Source organism: Eimeria necatrix, genomic scaffold (genome assembly GCF_000499385.1).
Source record: "Eimeria necatrix Houghton genomic scaffold, Enh_scaff210, whole genome shotgun sequence".
Classification (NCBI taxonomy): Eukaryota; Apicomplexa; class Conoidasida; order Eucoccidiorida; family Eimeriidae; genus Eimeria; species Eimeria necatrix.
Window position 1 is genome coordinate 24,882 of NW_013655129.1, and position 19,533 is coordinate 44,414.

The 19,533-nt window shown below is 49.4% G+C and overlaps 5 protein-coding genes across 5 annotated transcripts in view; all 5 read left to right on the forward strand.

Moving 5' to 3' along the window:
* Positions 1-3,722: 3,722 nt before the first annotated feature.
* On the forward strand, positions 3,723-5,018 carry ENH_00028830 (hypothetical protein, conserved; the record flags this gene model as incomplete). Its single annotated transcript, XM_013584809.1, has 1 exon — positions 3,723-5,018. One exon carries the CDS (start codon positions 3,723-3,725, stop codon positions 5,016-5,018), a length of 1,296 nt encoding a protein of 431 aa, XP_013440263.1.
* Positions 5,019-7,094: 2,076 nt separating this feature from the next.
* ENH_00028840 (SAG family member) lies at positions 7,095-8,228 on the forward strand (the record flags this gene model as incomplete). Its single annotated transcript, XM_013584810.1, has 4 exons — positions 7,095-7,182; positions 7,297-7,463; positions 7,573-7,973; positions 8,102-8,228. 4 exons carry the CDS (start codon positions 7,095-7,097, stop codon positions 8,226-8,228), a joined length of 783 nt encoding a protein of 260 aa, XP_013440264.1.
* Positions 8,229-9,370: 1,142 nt separating this feature from the next.
* Positions 9,371-10,511, forward strand: ENH_00028850 (SAG family member; the record flags this gene model as incomplete). The annotated part of the gene is made up of 4 exons (XM_013584811.1): positions 9,371-9,458; positions 9,573-9,739; positions 9,849-10,246; positions 10,385-10,511. The coding sequence occupies 4 exons, from the start codon at positions 9,371-9,373 to the stop codon at positions 10,509-10,511; spliced, it is 780 nt and encodes a 259-aa protein (XP_013440265.1).
* A 1,514-nt stretch (positions 10,512-12,025) lies between these two features.
* ENH_00028860 (SAG family member) lies at positions 12,026-17,406 on the forward strand (the record flags this gene model as incomplete). The annotated part of the gene is given in 5 exon segments (XM_013584812.1): positions 12,026-12,169; positions 16,265-16,352; positions 16,744-16,745; positions 16,750-17,135; positions 17,280-17,406. Coding segments are annotated over 5 exon segments (747 nt in total).
* A 1,284-nt stretch (positions 17,407-18,690) lies between these two features.
* ENH_00028870 (SAG family member) overlaps positions 18,691-19,533 on the forward strand; it is a gene marked incomplete at both ends in the record, with an annotated part of 1,839 nt that continues 996 nt past the window's right edge. Inside the window, 3 exons of the mRNA XM_013584813.1 lie at positions 18,691-18,778; positions 18,893-19,053; positions 19,168-19,532. Coding sequence (XP_013440267.1) covers positions 18,691-18,778; positions 18,893-19,053; positions 19,168-19,532 — 614 coding nt within the window. The remainder of the gene's footprint in view (positions 18,779-18,892; positions 19,054-19,167; position 19,533) is intronic.

A 19,533-nucleotide genomic window follows, 5' to 3' on the forward strand; every position in this document is an offset into this window, starting at 1 on the left:
CAGCAGCAGCAAACGGGGTGAACAACCCCGCTGATCCCGCGCCGCCCACGCGATCTGCGCAGCGGCTGCACCGCCGAAAGGCAAAATTGACAAAAAATTGAAAACGCGAACGACGGGAATGACGCGAGGCGCCGCCACAACCAGCTCCGCAAACGGCTTAGCGTCTGCAAAGATCCAGCGCGCCTGCGTGGCCGCACGGCAAACGCAAGCCGCAGCGCTCGCCGCTGACAGTTTACTGCTTTCGCTGAGACAAAACTCCAGTTAAAAGAAAGGACAAACAGGACTTCGGCGCTCGCGCCGGGTGCGGGAACCTGCGCAGCCGCGGCTGGGGTGGGGTTGCCCACCACGCAACACCCGGCGACCCGAGCCAAAGCCACGGAATGCTTCCACATTGAAAGCAAAATATTATAAATTTGAATTTATAATGAAATTTGAGGTAAGGCCCGCACAAACGATGCTCAATTTGTTAAACCGGCCGTCGACTAGACGCTGTCCACCCTGGCTCTTGCTCCCTCTTTCCCGCTCCCCAAGCACACATTTCAACTCGTACCTGTGAGAAGACTCTAAGTCTTTGTCTGGCACTCAGAATAGTCCGCTTTCGGCGTGTCTGCTGATCTTTGAAAACAATTCGTTCACTTCAAGTCAACTGGAGGTGAAGACACAGAACAACAACCACCACACTCTTGCCTGCAGAAAGGCGACACGGGAAGGATCTGAATTCAAAAGCAAGTCCAGCCTTCATAATATTCAGCGTAATGAGGCAATTCCCGCAACCTTTTGGTCCAGCTAAAGGCTCCACGGGCTGCTAGACACCACTAGATAAGCAGAGAAGCTGTTCAGTGAAGGCTGAAGTAGGCTTTGCTAAAGGCAAGAGAAAGGCCAAGGCCACGGCCAAGAGCTTCCTGACAGTGCACAGTACATAAGAGTCTTTCATTTGGTTTACACCAATGCTTAGAGTGACTTCCGCAGCAGTAAATGCTTTTTCAAAAGGAACACCTCCATACTTTCACATCAAGTGTCTTGCGGGGTTTAGGGGCACATCCCCGTAAGCCAAATCCTCAAATTCACAGTACGGCCAACACTGGGGCATAAAATAAAACAAATTTGAACCCGTGAAATAGCCTTTTTAGTGGTGCAGCTTTGGCAGCCAGTGCACTAGCATGCGTGTTAGGGGAAGCGACAGAGCCCTAGCCTCTTGCATTCTTAAACGCTCATATAAGAGAACTTCAGCTGTTAGATTGCTCTCAAGAAAGATCTGAGGTTACTTTTGGCCTTATTCTGCAAAACACTAACGAGGATTATTGCCCAGTACGTCATCTGTTGTTGTAACGGCACGACTACGCCCTTATGGTATGCAATGGAAACCTAAACCCTAAACCCTAAATCCTAGAAGCCATAAGCTATAAACACTAAACGGTGTTCCTTAATAAAATCTCGGAAATGAGGGATGTGTCTCGCTACTCAGGACAGCACATGGCCCGTCCTGTTAAGTTTTGGGTGCTCAGTCTGAGTGCCTCCAGACTTCCTGCTTTCCTCTTGCATTGAAGCTGGAAAAGTTGCCTTTAGGCAAAGTTCGCACATCTATTTTCTCACAATTTGTTTAAATCTGATTGGGAAAACATCTGATTAGCTGGGGCTGCATTTACTTGCGCGTAGCTGCAAGCCTCCTGTGGTGTAGGGAAGCCTCGAGGCTCGTCAGACACCTGAAAGCCCCTAAAGCTGGCGGCAATAAACTGCGAAAAATAAAGCAAGAGGAAGTAAAAAGAGAAGAGCACTTGAAGTAGTTCAAATAACCTGAACTGGCCAGGTCACCTGCTGCTGCTGCTGTTTGGCGCCTGTCAACTATGAGCCACAGGAGCGTACTGCGAAGTTCGGCCTTAGGCAGTTAATTCTTTTGGCTTCGCTGCGTTGACTAAATGGAGATGTGAGTTACTGGAGGTACTTGGGAAGGTGCAGTTTGTAGAAGCTTCGCTCTTTTGCTTTCTAGCTAAATCTGTGCCTCTATGAGTGCTTTTTGGCAGAGCCGTCAGCCATCTTAATTGCACATGCAAACTGTACTATATTGGCAAAAAAGTCATGATATACAACTCTTGAAAAAAAAGATTGCGACTTGTGCTTCGTCAGCGGGGGCAGCATTAGGAGTTACTTGTTGTTCATGAAAGAAAAAGTCCCACTGGCAAGCACCTTCGCGACGAAGGCAACAAAGTTTTCGGATTTGAATTTAATTTTATACTGAGGCGCTGCCAAGCATAGTAATGAGGTCTTCGCATGCAATACGAATATCCAGAAACATCGAGGGACCGCCTCTGCCCCCACACCGCAGTAGCTCCTAAGGGTCACTAATGCTAGCTAATCAATGTGCCAAATAAATGTAAAACTGCTGCCAAATAGCCGCCATGCTTCTCTTTTCTAATCAAAACGATGTATTTCAGTGTTCGTGCGGCTGCACTTGGCTAAGGACCAACTGGACTCTGTCTGCAGGTGCTGTGGTCGTACATTTACAAAGAAGAGCTCGGCCAATCGAACTGGCCCTAACTAGTGCGTCTGATAAGAGTTTGGCCCCCCAAATGTGCCTTTTTTTATGGGCATAATGAGCAGGACAAAGCAGGTATTGATTGAACTGGAGCGAGGCCTCCGTGGAGCTTACCAAGAAGAGCCACGCCGCCGTACAGGAAGAAATGCACTAGCCCGCTGAGCCCAAAACATTAGGAAAAAACCCAATCCAGATGCAAAGAGAGATGCTTCGGGATCCTTCAGCTGCTTATGGCTTTAAGGAGGGCGAACTTGGGGCCAGCCAACTGCGGCCCCCTAGTGCAAATGAACTGAAGCTGGCAGATCGGCTGAACACGGGCCCCTTAGGCAGCGTAAATATGAGCATATTGCAAAATACTTTAACTAGGAACAAATAAGTCGTATTAAATGAAAACGCGAACAGTCGGAAGGCCTACGAGTTCATGCTCGACGGCCGCGGTACGCTTCTGAAGCATGGCCACCCATGTCTGGAGGTCTACACCTTGAAAGCCAAATTCCAGCTGCAAGTTTCAAATTCTTCTTGAACTTATTCTGAAAACAAAGTGTAAAAAGTGGTCGTCAGTTCCTTTTCAGCTACCACTCGCATTCCAGCGGCGCCAACGGGCAAGGTAGTTTATTTCGGCCTTGCGCTGCTGCTCAGTGCCCCAGAGCACCACTCAGCCAAGCGCCGGTTAATTTTGCCGTACAAAATTATTTAATGGTGTTTTGCACTTTATAATCATATCTCTCGCCTTCTGGGGCTTAATCCCACTACCTGGGGGTATCATGAACCAAACAGCCATGGCTGAAGAGCCCTGCAGACGGACATCCCGCCAACACCGCCGACTCGCCGTGAGGAACAACTGCGCAGCTTCACTTGAATACCACTGCATAAGTGCGGGCCTTTTTGTTTCCCTTAACAAGCAAGCTGCTGCTACCGCGGCTGCCGCCGCGGCCGTTGGCTCTGTAGCCCCTTGAGACTGGAGCAGCAGAAGCAGCAGCAGCAACCCCCCGGGCCGCAGCCGCCGCAGCACCAGCCCTTTCCCAGCAAATTGGCAATCCAGCTTTCCTACAGGGCCTAGCCTTTTGAAGAAAGGGGGCTGCAGCAGCGGAGGCACTCCTGTGCATGCCAGCTGCAGGCCCTGGCCCCTGGGTCTCGCGCTGCGCTACCAAATGCGGAAGTGGCAGCAGCAGCGCGCGCGGCACTCGAAATGGCACTTCTGTCTCCTTTTGGCTCGGAAAGGCCGCGGACTGTTTTCTTCAGAGGCAGCCGCTGGGACTCTGCGCGCGGCGAAGTCCCCAGCAGCAGCGACAGCAGCAGCAGCAGCAGCAGCAGCAGCAGCAGGTCTCGCGTGAGGTTTTCGCGGGCGTCTCAGCCCGCGTACGAGGCGTGGGACGTGGGCGGGGGCACGACAGCAGCAGCAGCAGCAGCAGGCCTGCAGCAGCAGCAGCAGCAGCAGCAGCAGCACGGGGAGTTTCTGGTGGCTGGGGGGCCCAGTGGGTCTTTGGCTGGCAGCGACAGCCCAGTTGTGGGGGCCCACATTGAGTTGCCTGCTGCTGCATCTCCTGCCTTCGCAGGCAGCGTGTCTGGCGCTGCTGCTGCAGCGACTGGAGCCAGCGCAGCAACTGCAGCAACAGCAGCAGCAGCAGCAGCAGCAGCAGCGGAAGCTGCGCCCGGGGAAAGCTTCCTGCAAGTCTTCAGCAGCGCAGATGCATGCGCCCTCTCCAGCGGCAGCACAGGCCTGCGGGTGAGGAAGCTGCTGAGCTGGGGGGCTCTGGGGCTGCTGGCAGCAAAGCTGCTGCTGCGGCCGGACAGTTCGCTGCGGCCGCGGAAAGTGCTGCTGCTGGACTTCGTGAGTACTTTGGCTGCGGGGCAGCTGCTGGAGCTGCTGCCTCCCTTCGAGCTGCGGCTGCCGCCGGAGCAGCAGCAGCAGCAGCAGCAGCAGCAGGGGGCCTTTGCGGACACCTGCGACCAGTACGCTGCAGCGCTGCTCATAGAGGAGCTGCTGTGGCTCTTCACGCTCAAGTTTCTGCTGCGGCAGGCTGAGAGCCTCTTCGGCTACAGACAGGGAGAGTACTTGGAAGAAGAAACTGGCTTTTGGGAGGACTCTGAGGCTTGTCAGTTGCAAGTTGTAAGCCGCAGCAGCAGCAGCAGCAGCAGCAGCAGCAGCGCAGCAGCCCCGCTGCAGGTGGCTGGCCCGCGGCGGCGCGCTGCAGCGCTGTGGGGCGTGCACTGGGGCAAGTACCTGCAGCAGCTGCTGGTGCTGCTGGCCTGCGTCGCTGCAGCACAACTCGCCACGCTGCTGCTGCTGACCCTCCTGGCCGCTCCCCTCGCCCCCCTCGTCGCGCTGCCCCTCTGGCTGCTCCACAGGGACAACGCGGCCTTGCGCCGCTTCATGGTGGCCTTTGCCTGGCCCATGTGCACGGACTTGGTGCAGTTCTGCAGCATCGACGCCCTCATCCGGCGCAGGCCGCCCCCCGGCCCCCCAAAAGCAACTCACCACTGACATTTGGCGCGGCTTTCCAAAAGCGGAGGCCGCGCAAGGCCTGCACAGACTCTGCTTTAGGCTTTTTCTGCGCAAAGTGCCGCTGCCCCGCTGGGTTTCCGCGCCAGCCTTGCGGCCGCGCCGTTGAGGCCGGAAGCCCAGGGCTTTCCCAGCCCTTTGCTAGAAGTAGTGCTTCCTGTAGCAAATAGTGCACCATTTTGCAGCGGGATTGCCGGTAGGCACTGTTCTCGAGCCGCAGCCCTCACTGCAGCCACTGGCAAGTCACGAAACGCTGCAGATTACACCGTGGCAAGCAGGCTTGTTGCCCGACTCTGCCTACCAACCGAGTTGAAATATCCTAGAGGCAGGCACTAGTGGATCATAGGTTGTATGTTGTACAATGTTTCGCCTTTTTAGTTCTCAAAATAGGAAATGTGCGGCCGAGGCACGCGCATGGGGGCAGGTGCCGGCTTTGCCAGCTTGTGGCTGCTGCAGTGGTGCGATTCCTTTTCGTCCTATTTCTCTTCACACAGTCTCGTGAGAAAATTAGGTTTCTTGGATTTCTCCTGTTTCAAACTGAGGCCAAACTGTAGTGCTGGCTCGTGGAGCTGCTTAGATCAGCCAAACACCGATGATGCAACACGAGAGCACCAGTGCTACGCAGTGCAGGCTAAGCACGATTAATGGGCCAGCATACACTTTCGTGAATTGCAAAATAATTGAGTTGGGTACAAATACATTTGATTTTTCGGTCAGGAACTCGTGCAGCTTCTCTACAATCCCGGCACAGGGCCGACCACTGCCAGCGGACGCAGGTTTTGCTATCCAACAGCCACGGTCACTTCAGCCCTCTGTCTCACTGTAATGGCACATTTTGTATCCAAAGGATGAGATTTTTATTTGATAGTAAACTGAAAAGGTTCTGGTGGGATACATGCGGGCAAGAGTCTTCACGAGTACATTACTGACTGCAAACTAGAACAGCACCTTGCGACGATCACAGCGCACATACGCTTACATCCGAAAAAAAAGTCAGCCGCTCTCTCAGTGGGTCTCACTAAGGTTTTGTTGAGCCTTTTGGATTTAGAAAATCAGTCAAGTGGCGTTATTGTTCACTCTTATGCAAGTGGCTCACAATAACCCGAGTACTGCTTGCAGAGGAAAGCTGCATAGCAGGGATCTGCACCTCGGGACAGAACGTGTCTTTGCAGCCATTGCGTCATGCATCTTTTAGATCCGGCCACAATTGCACTTCTAGTAATGTTTACTTTCACGGTTCATAGCTATTGAAGGTGAAACCGGTGGATTTAATGTCTCTAGTGGGTGCTGCGTTCGTTAGGTAGGTGACGGCGGCGTTCCCGTAATCGCTAGTGGAAGCTCTACTCCTGTCCACTCCTTCACTTCTCAAAGTTTTTGCTAGCTTTTGATGAGTAGGATATAATCATACATCATCGATGGCTCACCTGCTAATTCACCAGTGCTATTCCACGCTTTCCCTCCGGGTGCCCCATAATGCAGCTTAAATGGGCCTCAACCATAAATGAACTCAGGGCGGCCCATGGCACAGCGAGCATATCCTGGGCGTTAGTGTGAGGCTGGTAACAAATCTTGTCTCAGCTGTCTAGCGCATTGAATATGCAGGGTGTTACCACCTGAATGGCATATCAACAATTTCTTTTTTTATCCTCGTATTCCTTCTCTTTTCGTCAGACCAGTGAATCCGTTTTACGATATGTTGTATTGAAGATTTGTCTGGGCATGAATTTAAGCCAGTTTGCAGTGAAACGGTGCTCTCGTTGGTGTAGATCTCTACAGGTTAGGCAATAACCTCTAGCGCGCCCTGCGGATATTACGAACGCCAAAACATTGCTGATAACACGCTTGAAACAATACTAGATAGTATTTTGATCGTCGCAACTTGTCGTGCAAAGGGAGATGGAGGAGAAAAGGAAGACACGAACGGCAAAGGCGGCCACGCGAGCCGGCCCACGATTGTCCCCTTCGCACTCATCTGTTTGACGGAAAAACAGAGTTCGCCAAGTCCCTCCAGAATTTGTTTCTGTATTTTGTCTTCTCTGGCTTTTTTCAAAAGTAAATATGTTTCGCCTCGTCTCTTTTTCAACCATTTTTGTGTCCGTGTTCTATGGACACGAGGCAGTAAGTGCTGCCGTAACCGGAACAGCAGGTGAGTGCATAAGTCCTGTCTTTTCCTAGATTTGACGCAAACGGTTTGGTATTTGGGTCTGGGCAAGAGCTATCGTCACAGTATTCCTGCATGTGATTTGATTTGTCTCCACAGTAAGGCTTGATTGCTTCGCGGACATGAACGAGGTGAGGGAAGCTGCGGGGCTCGCACCGTTTGGGAACGCAACTATTGAAGAACAAGTGCTGCCGGAGCACTCTGCTCAGACAAGAGCGATAACCGCTGCAACTTTGTGGACCGAAATCTGCAAAAAAATGGCGGGTGTAAGTCATGCCACAAGCACACCTAGACAATGAGCATCTTGGTTGCACTCTGAGATGCATGTAACAAGAAGTGCCACTCTTGTTTTGTTGTGTATTTAATTGTCTGAAGACTGAAGTCCAAAGCACCGAAGCCAAAAAGCTACAGGGAACGTTCGCCTACTACCCCGACGGAAAAGACTGCAAGGCGGCGGTGCAGTACTGGAAGGAAGGGTTTTCTCTCTTCAAAAACGAGCTGCCTCCAACGTACACAACGTCGGATACTCCTGAGGTGTACAGCGACAGAGCCGTTTCCTTTGTCGCTCTCTACAACCCTCAGTCGAGTCCTCTAGCCAGCTGCGCCCTCGTTACCTGCACAGAAGCAGCTGCGTTTGCTGCCACAGACGTGTTAAAAAGCCATGATGGGAGCTCAACAAGAAGACTTCAAGGTGAAGAGGATCCTACTACTGCTAGGACTGCCGTTATCTGTCTGACGAACCCTAAGGCACTGACGGATGGAGAAGCGCCATTCAAGTAAGAGCACCGCAAGACTACGGACTCGGCTGAATAGGACCCAAAGTGCATTGGAAACATAGAGCTGTACGTAATATTTTCTCATGAAAGTAAATGATCAATGCATTGTGCTGCGTCTGGATTTGCAGGGAAGAGGTGTGGCAGAAGATTGTTCAAGCTTTAGTTGGTACTGAGGAGAGCAACGGAGTTTCTCCAGTCAGGCCGTCATTGGCAGTTGGGTTCATACTGATGCTCTTTGCCACCGGGCTTTTTTAATCTCTCAGACTGTTTGCAGCGTGAGGGCACTGAATTGGCATGTCGACGCCTTTTTTATCCAAAAAAATAATCCAGCACGTGAACCCAGGACGTTTCTTTTAATGTTTTGTCGTTTGCATCGAAGGGTGATGAAGATGAAGCTTTTTATAGCCTCTCTACAGGGGTATCACGAGCATGCGTTCGCGATTCACGCCTTGTGTTGCTAAGAGTTCCATTTTTGATATTTTCCAGACATATGCATGCCTACTAAGGCTAAGTGTTTTCGGTCTAACTTCAACATTCTGCCTACGTCCTAGTGTGTGTAGCGGTGTCGATGATCTAGTGGTGATGCATACTGTGGCTCCCTGTTACAGCAGGTTGAGCGCACTCACGCTAGGTCACTTTAAATGTATGGGCTTCCTTCATGTTACTTTTTCGCGTCCTTACCAGTCAGGGAAACATACAAATGAAAATTATCGCAAGTATTTTCGATTTAATGCCGTGAAGAAATATCCCGTCTGGGCTGTGTCTGGCAGCGAGGTGCCATGCTGTTACAACTCGCATTTGAAGGGGAACGACCCGATCTATAATTTTTCCATCTCCGGTGGTATTTTTTCTCCTTTCCTAGCATGGCACAGCGAGCAGATCCTGGACGCTAGTGTGACGGAAGAGGGTAGCAAATTCTATCGCATTGAATATCCATGGTGTTAGAATCGTAATTTAAAGGGGAGGAAGCTCGACAACTGACTTCTTTGTATGTTCTCATATTCTTTCTCTTTTCGTCAGACCAGTGGATGCGTTCAAAGATATGTTGTACCGAACAAATGCCTGGGCGTGAGTTTAAGCCAGTCACCGTGAAGCGGTGTTCTCGCCAGTGTAGATCTTTACGGGCTAGGCAGTGACCTCTAGCCCACCCTGCGGAAATTGCGAACGTGAAAAAAGCACGTGTAACAAGCTTGAAACAAAACTTGATGTTATTGTACTTCGCGTGTAGAGGGAGATGGAGGAGAAAAGAAAGACACGAAGGACAAGGGCAGCCACGCAAACCCGACCCACGATAGTCCCCTTCGCGCTCATCTGTTTGACAGAAAAACAGAGTTCGCCAAGCCCCTCCAGAATTTGTTTCTCTATTTTATCTTGTTTGCTTTTTTTTAAAATTAAATATGTTTCGCCTCGTGTCTGTTCCAATCATTTTTGTTTCCGTGTTCTATGGACACGAGGCAGTTAGTGCTGCCGTAACTGGAACAGCAGGTAGGCCCATTGGTCCTGTCTTTTCGTAGAGTTGCCGCAAACAGTTTGATATTTGAGCCTGGGCAATAGATATCGTCACATTCTTCGTGTTTGTGCGTCGAATTTTCCCCGCAGTAAGGCTTGATTGCTTGGCCGAGATGAACGAGCTGAGGGAAGCCGCGGGACTCGCTGCCTTTGGGAATGCAACCGCTGAAGAACAAGTGCTGCCGGAACCCACTCCTCCAGCAAAAGCGATAGAAGCTGCAACTTTATGGACCGAAATCTGCAAAAAAATGACGGGTGTAAGTCATGCCACGAGCACACTTAGACAATGTGCATTTTGCTTGCACTCTGAGATGCATGCAACAAGAAGTGCCACTTTTGCCTTGTTGTTCATTCAATTATGCGAAGGGTGAAACTGGAGGCACTGAAGCCAAAAAGTTACAGGGAACGTTCGCCTACTACCCCAACGGAAAAGACTGCAAGGCGGCGGTGCAGTACTGGAAGGAAGGGTTTTCGCTCTTCAAAAACCAGCTGCCTCCAACGTACACAGCGTCTAGTACTGGAGTATACACCGACAGAGCCGTTTCCTTTGTCGCCCTCTACAACCCTCAGTCGAGTCCTCTAGCCAGCTGCGCCTCCGTCACCTGCACAGAAGGAGATTCATTTGCCACTCCACAGATGTTAGAAATTCACGATGGGCGCTCAACAAGAAGACTTCAAGGTGAAGAGGATCCTACTACTGTCACTACTGCCGTTATCTGTCTGACGAACCCTAAGGCACTGACGGATGGAAAAGCGCCGTTCAAGTAAGAGCACCGCAAGACTACGGATTCGGCTGAATAGAACCCAAAGTGCATCGAAAAAATACAATGACTGAGTCTTTCGTATGTAACATTTTCTCACATAGAGCTAAGTGATGCATTGTTTTGTGTCTGGATTTGCAGCGAAGAGGTGTGGCAAAAGATTGTTCAAGCTATAGTTGGTGATCAGGAGAGCAACGGGGCTTCGCCAGTCAGGCCGTCATTGGCAGTTGGGTTCATATTGATGCTTTTTGCCTACGCGCTTTTTTAAACTCTCAGACTGTTTGCAGTGTGAGGGCATTGAATGGACATGCCAATGCCTTTTTTGTCTAAAAGAATGATCCAGAACGGAAAATCGAAGAATATCTCCCAATGTTTCATCGTTTTATGCTAAAGAGTGATGAAGATGAAGCTTTTTGTAGTGCCTGCATAGGGATGTAACGAGCAGGTGCCGGCAATGCATGCCATGTGCTGCCAGTTTCCATTTTTGATATTTTCCAGACATATGCTTGTCTACTAAGGCTAACTATTTTCCGTCTAACTTCAACACTCTGCCTGCGTCCTAGTGTGTGTAGCCGTCTCGGTGATTTCGTTGTGTTCTATACCGTGGCTACCTGTTTGGACAGGTTGAACGTCCTCAGGCCGGGTCACTTCAAATGGGCAGGCTTCTTTCATGGTACTTTTTTGCTTCCTTACTAGTCAGAAAAATGCACAAATGAAAATGATTGCAGGCATTTTGGATGTAACGCCTTGGAGAGGTATCCTGTCTCGGCTGTGTCCCGTAGAGAGGTGCCAAGGTGTTTCAATACCTATTCGAAGGAGAACGACTCGTTCAGTAGTTTTTCCATCTCTGGTGTTGCAATTTCTCGTTTTCTTAGCATATAGTCCTACGTTATCGATCGCTCAACTCCTAATTCACTAGTGCCACTCCACGCTTTCGCTTCGGGTCCACACCACATAATGCAGCGTAGATGGACCCCACCCATAAATGAACTCAAGGCAGCCCATCCACCGCACAGCGAGCATATCCTGGGAGCTAGTGTGAGGGAAGAGAGTAGCAAATCCTGCCTCTGCTGCCTCGTGCATTGAATGTCCATGGTGTTACCACCCGTGGAAGAAACGCCAATCAACAATTTCTTTGTCTGTCGTTTTATTCTTTCGCTTTTCATCAGACCAGTGGACGTGTTTTACTATATGTTGTATCTAACAGTTGTCTGGGCATGAATTTAAACCAGTCACGGTGAAACTGTGTCCTCGCCGGTGTAGATCTTTACGGGTTCGGCAGTGACCGCTAGCCCGCCCTGCGGATGTGACGAACGTTAAAAAAGCACATGTAACATGCTTGAAACAAAACTTAATACCATTGTACTTAGCGCAATTTGCCGTGTAGAGGAAGATTGAGGAGAAAAGAAAGACACCAGGACAAGGGCAGCCACGCAAACCCGACCCACGATTGTCTCCTTCGCGCTCATTCATTTGACAGAAAAACAGAGTTCGCCAGGCCCCTCCAGAATTTGTTCCTCCGTTTTGTCTTGTCTGGCGTCTTTTTAAGTACTAAATATGTTTCGCCTCGTCTCTGTCCCAATCATTTTTGTGTCCGTGTTCTGTGGACATGAGGCGGTAAGGGCTGCCGTAACTGGGACGGCAGGTAAGCTCATTAATCCTGTCTTTTCGTAGATTTGACCCGAACAGTTTGATATTTGGGCTTGGGCAGTATATTACGTCACGGTGTTCGAGTATGTGCCTCGAATTTTCTCTGCAGTAAGCCTTGATTGCTTGGCCGAGATGAACGAGGTGAGGGAAGCTGCGGGACTTGCTGCGTTTGGGAACGCAACTGCTAATGGACAAGTACTGCCGGAACCCTCTGTCCGGACAAATACGATAGTAGCTGCAACTTTGTGGAACGAAATCTGCGTAGAAATAACAGGGGTAAGTTGTGCCGCAATCACACATAGACAACGAGTATCTTGTTTGTGCTCTGAGGTGCTTGTAGAAGAGATGCTACGTTTGTTTGATTGTTTATTCATTTACACGAAGGGTGACAGCGATGGTACTGAAGCCAAAAAGCTACAGGGAACGTTCGCCTACTACCCCGGCAATAAGGACTGCAAGGCGGCAGTGCAGTACTGGAAGGATGGGTTTTCGCTCTTCAAAAACCAGCTGCCTCCAACGTACACAACGTCGAATACCCCTTCAGTGTACACCGACAAAGCCGTTTCCTTTGTCGCTCTCTACAACCCTCAGTCGAGTCCTGTAGCCAGCTGCGCCTTCGTCACCTGCACAGAACGAGGTTCATTTGCCACCCCACAGATGTTAGAAAGTCACGATGAGCGCTCAACAAGAAGGCTTCAAGGTGAAGAGGATTCTCCTACTGTCACTACAGCCGTTGTCTGCTTAACGAACCCGGAGGCACTGACGAATGGACAAGCGCCATTTAAGTAGGAGCACACCCCAAGACTACGGATTCGGCTCAATAGGACCCAAAGTGCATCCGAAACCTAGAATGACAGTGACTTTTGTACGCAAAATTTTCTCGCATAGAGCTTAGTGGTGCATTGTTTTGTGTCTGGATTTGCAGGGAAGAGGTGTGGCAGAAGATTGTTCAAGCTATAGTTGGTACTGAGGAGAGCAACGGAGTTTCTCCAGTCAGGCCGTCATTGGCAGTTGGCTTCATAATGATGTTTTTCGCCTACGGTCTTTTTTAAGCTGCCAGCCTCTGTGCAGAGTGCGGGCACTGAATGGGCATGCCAATGCCTTTTTTATTCGAAAAATGATCCAGCACGGAAAATCAAAGAATATCTCCCAATGTTTTATCGTTTTATATTAGGGAGTGATGAAGATGAACCTTTTTATAGTGCCTCCATAGGGATATATCGAGCAGGTGCCGGCGATGCACGCCATTTGCTGCCAGACTCCATTTTTGATATTTTCCAGACATATGCATGCCTACTAAGGCTAACTATTTTCGGTCTTACTTCAACACTCTGCCTGCGTCCTAGTGTATGTAGCCGGCTCGATATTCTAGTGGTGTTCTATACCGTGGCTGCTTGTTAGGACTCTCGGATGTGTCCCATAGCGAGATGCCATAGTGGTACAATCCCTATTTGAACGGGAGCGACCCGATCAACAGCTTCTTCATCTCCGGTGTTACTACTTTTTGCCTTCTTAGCATGCACTCCTGCATTATCGGCCGCCCACCTACTAATTCGCCAGCGCTATTCCACGCTTTCTCTTTCGGTACCCCACAATGCAACCTGGACGGGCCTCACACGAAAATGAACTCGAGGCGGCCCATGGCACAGCGAGCATATCCTGGGCGCTGATGTGACGGAAGAGGGTAGCAAATTCTGTCTCAGGTGTTTTGCGCATTGAATATCAATGATGTTAACACCTTAATCTGAAGGGGAAAATGCTCGATGAATGTTTTCTTTGCCTGTTCTCACAGTCTTTTTCTTTTAGTCAGACCAGTGGGTGCGTTTTATGATATGTTGTACCAAGCATATGTCTGGACATGAATTTAAGCCGACTCCCGTAAAAGATTGTCCTCGTTGGTGTATATCGTTACATGTTATGCAGTGACCTCTAGCGCGCCCTGCGGAAGTTACAAACGTGAAAAAAGCAAGTGTAACAGGCTTGAAACGATACTGGATATTAGTGTACTTAGCGCAACATGCAGTGCAGAGGGAGATGGAGGAGAAAAGGAAGACACGAAGGACAAGGGCAGCCACGCGAACCCGACCCACGATTGTCCCCTTCGAGCTGATCTGTTTGACAAAAAAACAGAGTTCGCTTAATCCCACCAGAATTTGTTTCCCTATTTTGTCTTTTCTGGCTTTTTTCAAAACGAATATGTTTCGCCTCGTCTTTGTTCCAATCATTTGTGTGTCCGTGTTCTGTGGACACGAGGCACTGAGCGCTACCGTAACCGGAACAGCAGGTAAGCCCATAAGTCCTGTCTTGTCTTAGAGTTGCCGTAAACAGTTTGATATTTGAGTTTGAATATAGATTGTGTCACAATATTCCTGTAAGTGGGTCGAATTTTCCCCGCAGTAAGGCTTGATTGCTTGGCCGAGATGAACGCGGTGAGGGAAGCTGCGGGACTCGCTGCGTTTGGGAATGCAACTGCTAATGAACAAGTACTGCCAGAACACCCTGTTCAGGAAAGAGCAATAACAGCTGAAGATTTGTGGGCCGAAATCTGCCAAAAAATGACGGGTGTAAGTCATGCGACGAGCACACCTAGACAGTGAGTAGCTTGTTTGCATTCTAAGTTGCACGTGGCAAGAAATGCCACTTTTGCTTTGTTGTTCATTCAATTATCTGAAGGGTGAAGTCGAAAGCACTGAAGCTCAGCAGTTACAGGGAACGTTTGCCTACTACCCCGGCAACAAGGACTGCAAGGCGGCGGTGCAGTACTGGAAGGACGGGTTTTCGCTCTTCAAGAACGAATTGCCGCCAAAGTACACACAATCTAGTACTCCCACAGTGTACACTGACAAAGCCGTTTCCTTTGTCGCCCTCTATAACCCTCAGTCGAGTCCTCTAGCCAGCTGCGCCTTTGTCACGTGCACGAAAGGAGGTACCTTTGCTTCCCCAGAGGCCTTAAAAAACCAAAATGGGCGCTCAACAAGAAGGCTTCAAGCTGCACAGGAAACTACTACTGCCGTTATCTGCTTAACGAACCCGGAGGCACTTACGGAGGGACAGCCGCCATTCAAGTAGGGGCTAACCAGGACTACGGACTCAACTGAATAGGACCCAAAATGAGTCGGAAACATAGCTTTGTGCGTAATATTTCCTCATGGAGGTAAATGATCAATGCATTGTGCTGTGTCTGGATGTGCAGGGAAGATGTGTGGCAGAAGATTGTTCAAGCTATAGTTGGTACTCAGGAGAGCAACGGAATTCCCCCCGTCAAGCCGCCATTGGCGCTTGGGTTAGTAATGTTGCTTTTTGCCTACTCGGTTTTTTAAACTATCAGCCTCTGTGCAGTTCGGGGGCACTGAATTGGCGTGTCAATGCCCGTTTCATCCCCCAAAAAAATAATCCAGCATGGAAAATCAGAAAACATATCGCAATGTTCCATCGTTTTACGTTAGAGAGTGATGAAGATGAACCTTTTTATAATGCGTGGGATATAAAGAGCAGGTGCCGGCGATGCACGCCAAGTTCTGCCAGTTTCCATTTTTGATGTTTCCCAGAGTTATGCATGCCTACTAAGGCTATTTACGGTCTAACTTCAAGAGTCTGCCTACATCCTACATAGTGCTATGGAGAAATATCCTTTCTCGGGTGTGTCCCATGGCGAGGTTTCATGGTGTTACAGTCTCTAGTCGAATGGGAACCACCCGATCTATAATTTCTTGATCTCCGGCGCTACTATTTTTTGCCTTCTTACCAATCATTCCTACATCGTGGACGCCCCATAATGCAGCCTAAATGGGCCTCGTACACAAATGAACTCAGGGTGGCCCATGGAATAGCGAGCAAATGCTGGGCGCTAGTATGAGGATGGTAGCAAATGCTGTCTCAGCTGTCTAGCGCATTGAGTACCCATGGTGTTACCACCTTAATTAACGGGAAGAAAGGCCAATCAACAATATCTTTGTTTGTCATCGTATTTTTTCTGTTTTCGTCAAATGGGTGGACACGTTTTAAGATATGTTGTACCGAACTAATGCCTGGGCATGAATTTAAACTTGTTGCAGTGAAGCGGTGTCCTCGTTGGTGCAGATCTTTACGGGCTAGGCAGTGACCTCTAGCTCGCCCTGGGAAATTGCGAACGTGAAAAAACACGTGAAACATGCTTGAAACAGAACTGGATGTTATTGTACTTAGAGCAGCTTGCCGTGTCAAGAGGGATGGAGGATAAAAGAAAGACACGAAGGACAAGGGCAGCCACGCAAACCCGACCCACGATAGTCCCCTCCGCGCTCATCTGTTTGAGGGAAAAACAGAGTTCGCCAAGTCCCTTCAGAATTCGTTTCTCCATTTTGTCTTGTCTAGCATTTTTTTAAAGTAAATATGTTTCGCCTCTTCCCTGTTCCAATCATTCTTGTGTCCGTGTTCTATGGACACGAGGCAGTAAGTGCTGCCGTAACTGGAACAGCAGGTGAGCCCATAAGTCCTGTCTCTTCGTAGATTTGCCCCGAAAAGTTTGATATTTGAAACCTGAGCAAGAGATTTCATCACATGTGTTGTGCATGTGCGGCAAATTTTCTCTGCAGTAAGACTTGATTGCTTGGCCGAGATGAACGAGGTGAGGGAAGCTGCGGGACTGGCTGCGTTTGGGAACGCAACTGCTAGTGGACAAGTACTGCCAGAACACCCTTCTCAAGAAGAAATAAGAACAGCTGCAGCTTTGTGGAACGAAATCTGCCAAGAAATAACAAGCGTAAGTCATGCCACGAGCACACGTAGACAATGAGCACCTTGCTTGTATTCTGAGTTGCATGTAGCAAGAGGTGCAACTTTCGTTTTGTTCTTCATTTAATTAACTGAAGGCTGATAGCGACGGTACTGAAGCTCAGGAGTTAGAGGGAACATTCGCTTACCATCCCAACGGAAAAGACTGCAAGGCGGCAGTGCAGTACTGGAAGGACGGATTTTCACTCTTCAACAACGAGCTGCCCCCAACGTACACAGAGCCAGAAAACCCTGCGGTGTACACTGAAAAAGCCATTTCCTTTGTGGCCCTCTATAACCCTCAGCCGAAGCCTGTAGCCAGCTGTGCCCTAGTCACCTGCACACAAGGAGGCGCGTTTGCTGCCCCACGAATGTTAAAAAGCCACGAAGGGCTCTCGACAAGAAGACTTCAAGGTGAAGAGGATTCTACTACTGCCGTTATCTGCTTGACGAACCCGGTGGCGCTCTCGAATGGACAAAAGCCATTCGAGTAGGAGCATAGGCCAAAGCCACAGACTTGGCTGCATAGGACCCACAGTGCATCGGAAACATAGCATGACTGTGTCTTTTGCATGTAACATTTCCTCTCATGGAGGTAAGTGATCAGTGCATTGTGCTGTGCCTGAATGCGCAGGGAAGAGGTGTGGCAGAAGATTGTCCAAGCTATAGTTGGTACTGAAGAGAGCAACGGGGTTTCGCCAGTCAGGCCATCATTGGCAGTTGGTTTCATAATGATGCTTTTTGCCTACGCGCTTTTTTAAGCTGTCGGTCTCTGTGCAGTGTGAGGGCACTGAATTGGCATGTCAACGCCTTTTTTTATCCAAAAAAATAATTCAGCACGGAAAATCAAAATATGCCTCCCGATGTCCCATTGTTTTATGTTAGAGAGTGCTGAAGATGAACATTTTTATAGTGCCTACATAGGGATGTAACATGCAGGTGCCGGCGATGCACGCCATGTGCTGCCAGGCTCCATTTTTGATATTTTCCAGACATATGCTTGCCTACTAAGGCTAACTATTTTCGGTCTTACTTCAACACTCTGCCTGCGTCCTGGCATGTAGCTGACTGGATGATCTAGTGGTGTTCTATACCATGGCTGCCTGTTTGGACAGGTTGAATATCCGCAGACTGGGTCAGTCCAAGTGGGCTGGCTTCTTTCATGGCAGGTTTTAGCGTCCTTACTAGTCAGCGAAGCTTACGAATGGAAATTATTGCAGGTATTTTGAATTTAACACTGTGAAAAAATATCCTGCCGGATATGTCACGCAGCAAGGTGCCATGGTGTTACAATTCCCATCCGAAGGGGAATGATCCCATCTATAGTCTTTTCATCTCCATTGTTAGTATGTCTTGTCTCCTTAGCATGGATTCCTACATCATCATCGCTTACCTACTAACTCGTCTGTGCTATTTCACGCTTTCCCTTCGGGTACCCCATAACGGAGCGTGTATGGCCCTTGCTCATAAATGAACTCAGGGCCGCCCATCGCACAGCGAGCATATCCTGGGCGCTAGTGTGAGGGGAGATGGTAGCAAGTCCTCCCTCAGCCGTTTCGCGCATTGGATATCCATGGTGCTATTACCGGGACTAAAAGGGAAAAATGCTCGGTAAGCGATTTCTTTGTCTGTTCTCATATTCCTTCTCTTTTCGTCAGACCAGTGGATGCGTTTTACGATATGTTGTAAGCGAATATATCTGGACGTGAATTTAAACCAGCTGCCGTGAAAGATTGTCCTCGCTGGTGTAGATCTTTACGGGCTAGGCAGTGACCTCTAGCTCGCCACTGGGAAATTGCGAACGTGTAAAAAAACACGTGTAGCATGCTTGAAACAAAATTGGATATTATTGTACTTAGCGCAACTTGCCGTGTAAAGGGGGATGGAGGAGAAAAGAAAGACACGAAGGATAAGGCCAGCCACGCGAACCCGACCCACGATAGTCCCCTCCGCGCTCATCTGTTTGAGGGAAAAACAGAGTTCGCCAAGTCCCTTCAGAATTCGTTTCTCCATTTTGTCTTGTCTAGCATTTTTAAAAAGTAAATATGTGTCGCGTGGTCTGTGTTCTAATCATTTTTGTGTCCGTGTTCTGTGGACACCAGGCAGTAAATGCTGCCGTAACTGGAACAGCAGGTAAGCGCATTGGTCCTGTCTTTTCGTAGATTTGACGCAAATAATTTGATATTTGAGCCTAAGAAATAGATTTATCCATAGTATTCGTGTATGTGCGTCGAATTTTCTCCGCAGTAAGGCTTGATTGCTTCGCCGAGATGAACGAGGTGAGAGAAGCTGCGGGACTCGCTGCGTTTGGGAACGCAACTGTTGATGGACAAGTACTGCCAGAACACCCTGGTCAGGAAACAGGAAGAACAGCTGAAAGTTTGTGGAACGAAATCTGCCAAGAAATTATTAGCGTAAGCCCTCCCACGAGCACATCTAGACAATGTGCACCTTGCTTGCACCTGAATTGCATGTAGCAAGAGGTGAAACTTTCATTTTGTTGTTCACTCCATTATTTGAAGGCCGACAGCGAAGGTACTGAGGCTCAGCAGTTAAAGGGAACATTCGCTTACCACCCCAACGGAAAAGACTGCAAGGCGGCAGTGCAGTACTGGAAGGACGGATTTTCACTCTTCAAAAATGAGCTACCCCCAACGTACACAGCTCCCGAAAACCCTGCGGTGTACACCGAAAAAGCCATTTCCTTTGTGGCCCTCTATAACCCTCAGCCGAAGCCTGTAGCCAGCTGCGCCCTAGTCACCTGCACACAAGCAGGCGAGTTTGCTGCCCTACGAATGTTAAAAAGCCACGAAGGGCCCTCGACAAGAAGACTTCAAGGTGAAGAGGATTCTACTACTGCCGTTATCTGCTTGACGAACCCGGTGGCG